This window comes from Vespa velutina, chromosome 11 (genome assembly GCF_912470025.1).
Source record: "Vespa velutina chromosome 11, iVesVel2.1, whole genome shotgun sequence".
NCBI lineage: Eukaryota > Metazoa > Arthropoda > Insecta > Hymenoptera > Vespidae > Vespa > Vespa velutina.
In genome coordinates, this window is record NC_062198.1 from 1,984,950 (window position 1) to 1,993,969 (window position 9,020).

At 27.8% G+C, this 9,020-nt stretch overlaps 2 protein-coding genes across 9 annotated transcripts in view; one reads left to right on the plus strand and one right to left on the minus strand.

The window, feature by feature from the left end:
- The window catches only part of LOC124953062 (protein bric-a-brac 2-like), a 32,638-nt gene extending 26,940 nt beyond the window's left edge, over positions 1-5,698 (minus strand). For 5 of the 8 annotated variants that reach the window (XM_047503928.1, XM_047503931.1, XM_047503933.1 and 2 more), the window contains exons 1-5: positions 5,209-5,698; positions 4,341-4,536; positions 4,042-4,239; positions 3,397-3,910; positions 3,198-3,257 (exon numbers count right to left, since the gene is read on the minus strand). In XM_047503928.1, the coding sequence (XP_047359884.1) occupies positions 3,198-3,257; positions 3,397-3,910; positions 4,042-4,239; positions 4,341-4,526 (958 nt within the window). In that variant the 5' untranslated portion in view covers positions 4,527-4,536; positions 5,209-5,698. Of the gene's footprint in view, positions 1-91; positions 2,154-3,197; positions 3,258-3,396; positions 3,911-4,041; positions 4,240-4,340; positions 4,537-5,208 lie in introns of those variants that run through there. The other 3 variants (XM_047503934.1, XM_047503932.1, XM_047503930.1) reach the window with 2 other exon arrangements.
- Positions 5,699-6,080: 382 nt separating this feature from the next.
- Positions 6,081-8,366, plus strand: LOC124953063 (partitioning defective protein 6). Its single transcript, XM_047503935.1, has 5 exons — positions 6,081-6,296; positions 6,889-7,117; positions 7,200-7,327; positions 7,436-7,714; positions 7,812-8,366. The coding sequence occupies exons 1-5, from the start codon at positions 6,237-6,239 to the stop codon at positions 8,118-8,120; spliced, it is 1,005 nt and encodes a 334-aa protein (XP_047359891.1). The 5' UTR covers positions 6,081-6,236; the 3' UTR covers positions 8,121-8,366.
- Positions 8,367-9,020: the final 654 nt, after the last annotated feature.

Genomic DNA, 9,020 nt, shown 5'->3' on the forward strand with positions numbered 1-9,020 from the left:
TCAAATCGTAAATACTATGGCATATTATCATAAAAATTTGTCAATTAGTTATGTTTTCATTAATATATATAATCTAGATTATTATTAATATCCGATAAGAAAAAATATTTCTCTTTTCTTGATATAATAACAAATTTCGAATGTGTATATGAAAAATAATTTTCTTCTCGCGTATATAAAATAATTTTCTAAGAAATTTGTGTACACAATATGTAACATGCCCATGGATTTAAATAGAACTTTTGCATGCAAATGAATTGCGTGTGATATTCTTTTCTTTTCTTTTTTTTTTCTTTAATATATATATTTTTATGAACAAATGTCTTAATGAAATATTGAAAAAATCAAGAGATACTGCCATATACCGATATTAAAAGTATTTACCAAAATATACACAAAGATGTGCTTGTAGTTAGTGCGTAAAGGAGGAATATAATGGTAGTTTTGATTTAGTTATTAAAGGAATGTTGATGATTGTCGGAACACATACAGCACTTGGCAATGCTTACTAGTAGTATCTACGATAGTATAACCTACGCCCGAGAGTACCTATACCACACACTTATAATGGAAAAAAAAGGTTCATGCACGCCGTATATTAAAATAATCCGACCAATTTGCGTATATATATATAGGAAAAAAAGATAAAAAAAAATAAGAAGAAAAAATTTTTTTACGTTGGTAGGAAAGGTTGTCTTCTTTTATATTTTAATAAGGCTGCTGTATCGATAATTTTTCGTGCAATCAATCTGTGAATCTGATTTTAATATATTGACCATTATGTATTTAAACTAATTTGGATCAAGACAGATGTAAGATTGAAATATTTTTATATTTTTATATCTATCACTACAAAGATATTCGATAAAACTTTTTAATTCTTCTGTAACACATTACTGTTAACTTCTCTTATATTCACATTAATTATACTTATTCACATTAATTTAACTTTTAATAAGGAAAAAAATCTAGAAGATATATTTGATATGTGAAAGTTATCAGATCCACAAAATGCAAATGTTAGAGTGAAGCTCATTTTGATATTCCTTTTTTTTTTTTTAGACAATAATAAATTATTTATTGAAATGCTATTTTATTATTGTTTTTGCCATTGCCCGAAATTGAATATTAAATCTTATTTGACAGCACTCATGTGTGTATGCGTGTGTGTAAGTAATGCAAAGCTACACAGGCTACCAATTATTTATACAATTTAATGTATGAATTTAATCAAACAACTACTTTTTTCAATTTTAATTAACGATACAATAACAAGGAATCAATGTCCTTCCTATTGTTTCTATATTTCTGTCACGTAACCTTAGTCCATAGAATGGTTTTTATGTGTGAATGAAAGGAAATGGCTTTATGAATATAACACTAACACTTTATGGATTAAGGCATCCAAAACCGTATTTTGTACTCGCAATACATATATATCTATATAATTGTTCATATTTCAAATTAATTTAAACAATTATATTTAAGTCTTTTATGCAAATAGTAGAAATGTTTAACCCTTTAAGTGCAGAACAACACTACTAGAATGCACTCTGAGAGAATGAAATTAAAACAGAAGTATTAAGCGCTATGTATGGGCAGTATTTCATATCTAATGCATAAAGCATTAACTGGGTGTAGGACATATTTACTAATATTCGATCATATTCTTTAAACTGGTAATAATATTTATTAATAAACATAAACATTTAATTTATAGATAAAATAATATAACATTGAATAATTTTAATTTAATAATATGTAAACAAAAATATAGCACTTTGATTCAATGTAATATATTGAGTATTGTAATATATTGAATTAGTATTCTTCTTTTGTATGATATAATTCAAAGCATTTATCAATACAAAGGCCTACATCGCATTTTTTGCACTCATACCGTGATTCCGATCTTTTCTTGTTCTTTGCACACACAACACATTTTCGTCTTGCACTCTTTGATTTTGCTGTATTGCTAACATATACAGAAAGAAAATGTCTTCCTGTTAATCTAAATATATTGGTTCCGAAATTTTTATTTCCTCTGCCTACTATTACCCTATCCTGTGGGTATTTCCTTAAATTTTCTGTATCACTGTTTTTTTCAATTACACGTTCTTCAGTTATTCGAGCCATATTCACAGGTACAAGAACTACAAATTACAATGTGAAGTCAGATATGTATTTCTAACGGAAATAGAAAATATACTGAAACTATTGCTAAAAAACTAAGAACACAAATGTGTAAATGAGAGATATTGAATACACTGATGTCCGGTAACTTATATAGAACTTTTTACTCTGAGTGCATATACGTGTCTATAGCACTGAAAACAAATTGTTTACTCTGAACGTATATATGCATTCATAAGCCATAATGAGAATTTTATGCTAAGCCCATATATACGCCCACAGCACTCAAAGGGTTAAATAAATAATGTTACACTAATATAAAAAATATCTTATTATTATCGATATATATGTGCTGAATAACATTATATTGTACATATATATATATGTATATATATATATATATATGCAATATGCGAGTACAAGTTAAACATTCTGTTGCTATACCACTTAATATAGCTATCGCATATATGTATGTTATTATTTAACTTATTAAAATATATGTAGTTAAGCATATGGTAAAATAAGATATAGTTCGTAAAAAAATATCAAATATACTTTCTGATTATCAGAAAAAATATGGTAGAGCAACCACGTTGATAATAACACATTCTTTTTCATATGAGTCATATTTTATTCTTAGTTAATAATTATTTTGTTCTCTACTTATCATACTTTTTGTGAATAATGTCAGAAATTTATCCCTACCATTAAATAAGATACTCTTTGAGTTTATATTTCTTAAAAACAAACACTATATACAAACACTGTATGTGTATATATATATATATATATATATATATTAAATTTTGTTAAATAATTTATGTTAAATTACTGCTTATATTTACAACACACACACGCGCGCGCGCGCGCGCGCACGCACACTCTCACACGCGCACGCGCACACACACATACACACACATCAATTATAAGCAGTAATTTAATATAATTAAAATGTTAAAATAAAGATCAACTCTCACATATGACTCACAGAATGTTAATGTGAAAGAAAATCATCCTTTTTAGGGATAATATATGCTCCAAAAATTATAAGTACAATCACTTACCCTGTACTGCTTCCTGTGCTAGCCTTTCTCCGGAAGTACTGGGTTTTGACAATAGATGTCCTAATGAGAAAAAGAACAACATAATTATTACAAAATATAAAAGAAATATAACAATTGTTTTAAATTTAAAAGCAAGAAAGAAGTACTGGAACAGTACTTCTTTCTTAGAGTATTTTTGCATATTAATAAAAGTGCTTACCAACATCTGCTGACTGATGTTTACTATCCAAACTATCAGAAACAGATTGACTACTCGTATAAAAAGTTTGAGTAATGTCTGGTTTCTGATCATGATCAGGTGTGTTAGATGGTGTATCTTCTATTCCAATTTTGTTCAATGAACTATCTCCTATACTTTGTTCTTCATAACTGCAACTACTACCATCTTGTTCCAAATATTCAGGCATTTCTAGCTTTAGATTTGGCATCAAAGGAATTATTTCAACAGGATCTGAACCAGGTATTGTTTGATTATCTGATATCTTATTTTCTGAGTCTTTTCCAGATAATGCATTGCTGACTGTTTTATCCGCATTCGTATTCGTGTTATCACGACATTTTCGTCTTTTTGTAGGTGGAGTTTCAGTTTGCAACTCAACTGCATGATATGGCATGGGTGAAGAAGGTGACTTACTTCTTTTGGCATCAATTGTAGATTTTATAGAAGAATTCTGTAATTGTATTTCTGGTTCATTGGGAATTTCTAAATCATCCTGCAATATAATCAGAAATTTAAGTATATGCTCACTTAACCAGATTATTATTATTATTATTACTCTTGTTTAAAAATATACAATAAAAATATATTCCACAACTTTTATAAATTAGTTATATTTATACCAACCTCAACTAAACCATCGTTATCCTTCCCTGTACCATCAGTGAGGCCTTGAACTGCCAACAACTCTGCTGTTGTTAAGAAGCTAGCAAGTTGTTCTTGAACGACGTTAACTTCACCTTGATACATAAAATCAACCAAGGCTGCTAAGTCATCAAATTTTACATTACGGAATATTATAACTGGATGTTGACATGGGTTTTCCTGTTATACAATAGAGAAATTATATAGAAATCGATTATTTATAATGAATAATAAATAAAAGATATAGATAATAAAAAATAAAATTATCATTGCAAAATTACCTTAAAAAGATCTCTGAAATATGTGCTACATGCTGATAAGAGCATTTTGTGTGCTCTGATCCGCTTGCCTTCACAGCTTAATGTAACATCAACGAGATCTTCATCCGTTCTTAACGTATCAAAAGCACATGTAATATGTTTTAAATAATTATTCCATCTAAGAGAAAATTGTTGACTGGAACCCATTCTGTTGTATCTAAAAAAAAAATATTTTATATGAAATTAAAAATTTAGGAAAAACATATTATTTTTAAAATACAAATTACAAAATATTTAATATTATATATATTTGTCATATATTTTGAAATAACTAAGACTTAAATGTACAAAATGTTATTGACAAATCTATATACATACATATGTGTGTGTGTGTGTGTGTATGTATGTATGTGTGTGTGTGTGTGTTCGTGTTCGTGTGTGTGCGTGTGTGCGCGCGCGCGTGTATGTGTCTGTATATATAATCTCAAAATATATATAATCCTACTGATCAATCATTGATTGTCACGAACAACTAAACAACAAAGATACTGTATGAATAACAGAATTGTGAATGCATTTTGCATGATCATATTTTTAATTACTCTTACATATACACTCACTCTAACCTGGATTATAATTGTTTGTGACGCCTGATGAAAAAAAAAAAATAACAAATTGTCTGTATATCTTAAATTTATATATATATAGATTACACGTACGTATGTATACGTAATAAATCTAATACCATTTGTTTACGATTAGCTCGTAAAAAGGAATAAAAAAAAAGAAAAAAAAGAAAAAAGAAAAAGAACAAAGAAAAATAAAGGTTTCACATATTCAAAAAAATTAATAGAATATCGTCATTTACGTATCTACGGTTAGCCCTCACCTTGCCCGTAAGAATCCAGCAAGCTTCAATACGAGTGGCGATGTGTAGGACCAAAGATTGGAGTCCTCGATATGTGCGACGTGACGGGAAAACTGTCAGCTGCAGTCACGAACTTCACCCCCCACCCCAAGACAAATAAATATATAAGAAATGCGTATTTTCACGTAAAATGCGCTACTTCCTTTGCATTTCACGAAAAATAAAAACTGTAAACAGTGAGGCAACATAGATTTTCATGGCACTGTAAAGGCATCGTTCTTAGTGCAATGCATAGACACTACTGGCGTCAATCTACTAAACGATTATCGCGTTATATAATTTCATTACGGCTCGATTCAAAATTAATATTTTGTTTCTCTTTCTAACGATTTTTTTATCAACACTTATCAACGAAATGACAGCCGGTGCCCATTTTCCCAACGGAAAACGCGTAAGATGGGCGAAAGAAGCTCCCACTTCCTACAGAAGCCACGCGCGATGTGTGGGGGGTCTCGATAAAACATGACGCTTATAACATTCTCTTATTGGTTCAAAAACTAGACACCGTTTCAACCAATGAAATTATTCATATTTATATTTCCTCAATTACTTCGTAATATTTAAAAATTTAATAAATGTTAGTATTATCTAATTATTTAAATAATAATAATAATAATAATAATAATAATAATAATAATAATAATAATAATAATAATAATAATCTTTTTTGAATTCTTGAAAATATCTTTTTTTCGACCAATCATATTTAACTTTTAACTATAAAATTGTTTTGTTTATTTTTGTTTCTTTTATATATATATATGTGTGTGTGTGTGATGTGTGTATTGTGTTACATCTCATGCAACCACTCTAACTAATACTATTTGGTTTAGGATTGAAGAAGTGTGGCAAATATGCAGAGGGCGTTATTTTTCGACGCAAACATTCATGACCTATCGAGATCCATAAGATCAAAAGTTTTACAGCATTTTCGAATTTTGAATACTGTTACGTATATTATTACGTATATCTTCTCACTGCCTTAGATCATGTCAAAGAGCAAAATTCAACATCAAGTTGACAATGGTATTGTAGCTGTTAAGAGTAAGGTAATTCGATTTTTACATACCTCTGTAATCAACAATGGAGCTGTTAAGAATGTTTTCTGAGAAAATTTAACTAATGTAAAAGTTAGATTTGTAGATTAATTAATTTTTATCGTTAATATATTAACATTATCTTTTTTTTATTATCTTTTGGAGAAATATAGAATATAAATAAAATGTAATTATTTTATATTCAAAGTACGTTATTTAAAGGGATTATCACGTTCCATGTCATTCCAATTTTATATGACTTTTCATTCGTGTTGATTTTTTATTCGATGTTTATATCTATCTTTTATAATACTTATATGTGTCTTGTAACACTTATAAGATAATAAAAATTACCATTATTAATAAGAAAGAACAACAAATAAAATATACTGTAAAATAAGACAAAATACTTTCATATAAGTAATTTAGAAATTTAGAAATACATATAGAATATCATAGAATAAAATGAATGGAAAGTCTAATGGATCAATGACTCATATAACATTAAATATAACATTGAATTTAAAATATGTAATTTAATAAAATATATAAAAAAAGTATGTATAAATAATATCTATATATTTATTATTTTATCATTTTATAGTTTGATGCTGACATTATAAGATTCTCAGTTCGAAGAAATGAGCCTATCAGTTATGAAGATTTTAGAAAGCTATTAGCAGAACGTCATGATATTGGTCCTGAATTAAACTTTCTTATTTGGTATACGGATCCAACAGATGGAGATTTACTGCCTATTAACAATGACAACAATTTGGCGAGAGCATTACTTGCTGCAAAGCCACTTCTTAGAATATTCATACAAAGGAAAGGTAAATTTCTACATAATAGTATATTTTTCATATGTTTTCTTTAAATTTCCTTCACTTAATAAACTACGAAAATATTTATTAGGTGATGGATTGGAAGATATAAATGGATATGGTACAATGAAACCAAAAAATTTAATTTCAAGTATACTTGGTGGTACTCCTGGCAAACCAAAGTCTTTGGCAATATCAAATCCACATGATTTTCGGCAGGTAAATTATATTAAGTTTTATAAGTTTCTTTTATAAATTTAAAAACCAAGATTATGATTTTAATAAACATAACATTTAGAAAGAAATATATTGTTGTATAAATAATAGGTATCTGCGATCATTGATGTGGATATATTACCTGAAACTTGTCGCCGTGTTCGACTTTTAAAACATGGGTCAGATAAACCATTAGGTTTCTATATTAAAGATGGTGAAAGTTTTCGAATATTGCCACCATCAGCTGGAGGTGGAATTGAAAAAGTACCAGGAGTCTTTATTAGTAGATTAGTACCAGGTGGTTTAGCAGAAAGCACTGGTCTGTTAGCAGTAAATGATGAAGTATTAGAAGTTAATGGAATAGAAGTTGCTGGAAAGACTCTTGATCAGGTTATAATTCTGATATTATTGTATAATATATAAGTATTTTAAAAATGTATAATATATATGTATATATATGTACGATATAAATTGTCATGTTAATTAGGTCACTGATATGATGATAGCAAATTCTTCAAACCTCATAATAACAGTTAAACCTGCCAACCAACGAGCCGCTCTTGCAGCACCACGGCGTGGTTCCTTTTCACGTAATAGCCAATTATCATCAGGAAGTCATCAATCAACGCAAAGTGCAGCTACAGGTAGTGATGAAGATGCAGATGAAATTTTAGATTTAACAGGTGTCACACTTCATGATGAGGCAGCAACATCTGTATCTCAACATCATCATTTTCATCAACATCATCATCATCAAAATCATTTTAATCACGACCAGGGGGTTTTGCATCTGTAGATAAAAGGTAAACTAAAAATTGAATTATATCATTTCAAAAGATTAGCATGCATGATATGAAAGTATTGAGGTACATTACTATCATGAACAGAGTTGTATATTTTGTGCTCTCTTAAATCTATGTATTGTTTTATATTATATTATACTATATAATATAAAATATTAATATTATGTAATTCTTTTGCTATTTGTAATGATAGTAACGAAATTTCAATATTTCCTTGATTCTAAATATTCAATATTTGCTTATATGAAAAATTAAAAAAGAAATCACTCGATGAAACATATAGTATAAATAAATAATGTCATTGACAATAAAGGCAGCAAAGTAATTATAAAAACAGTTTTGTATAATATTACCATTTTTATTAAAACTGTTTTTATATATCTTGAATAATAATCTATATATATAACATACTAAAAAAAAATATTGAAAATTAGAAGATAATATAAAGTATTTTTTACATGCAAATGTCTTTCAAAAAAATAAACATTTTCTTAATTTAATAATAGCTTAACTTTATATATATACAGTCAGGGACAAAAATAAGTGGGCAGGTACTGGAAATACATATTAATGAAGTTTAATTAAATTAATATGACTGTTATATTCTTAAGTTTATTTATTATATATTCTTGTAGGATATATATTATTCAATAATGATAACTAATTGAAATTCATATTTATATTTTTGTGTAAACAAGCTATACTATTGGTCAAGAGATAAAAATAAGTGGACGCATAATACAATACGTAATAAACTAGATAATAAAATTAATACTTGGTATTGTCGCCTTTTGAAAGTTTTGACTTAAATCCTACTGAGAATCTATGGAGTTTACTAGATGTGAAAGCGAAACAATAAGATGGATTATCAGAAGTTTACAATCAGTATTTAG

Excerpts from the sequence above, each read along its gene's own strand:
- LOC124953063 (XM_047503935.1), top strand. The coding sequence starts at position 6,237 with ATGTCAAAGAGCAAAATTCAACATCAAGTTGACAATGGTATTGTAGCT. Across the intron at positions 6,297-6,888 it reads TTGTAGCTGTTAAGAGTAAG|TTTGATGCTGACATTATAAG; the intron begins GTAATTCGATTT and ends ATCATTTTATAG. Across the intron at positions 7,118-7,199 it reads AATATTCATACAAAGGAAAG|GTGATGGATTGGAAGATATA; the intron begins GTAAATTTCTAC and ends AATATTTATTAG.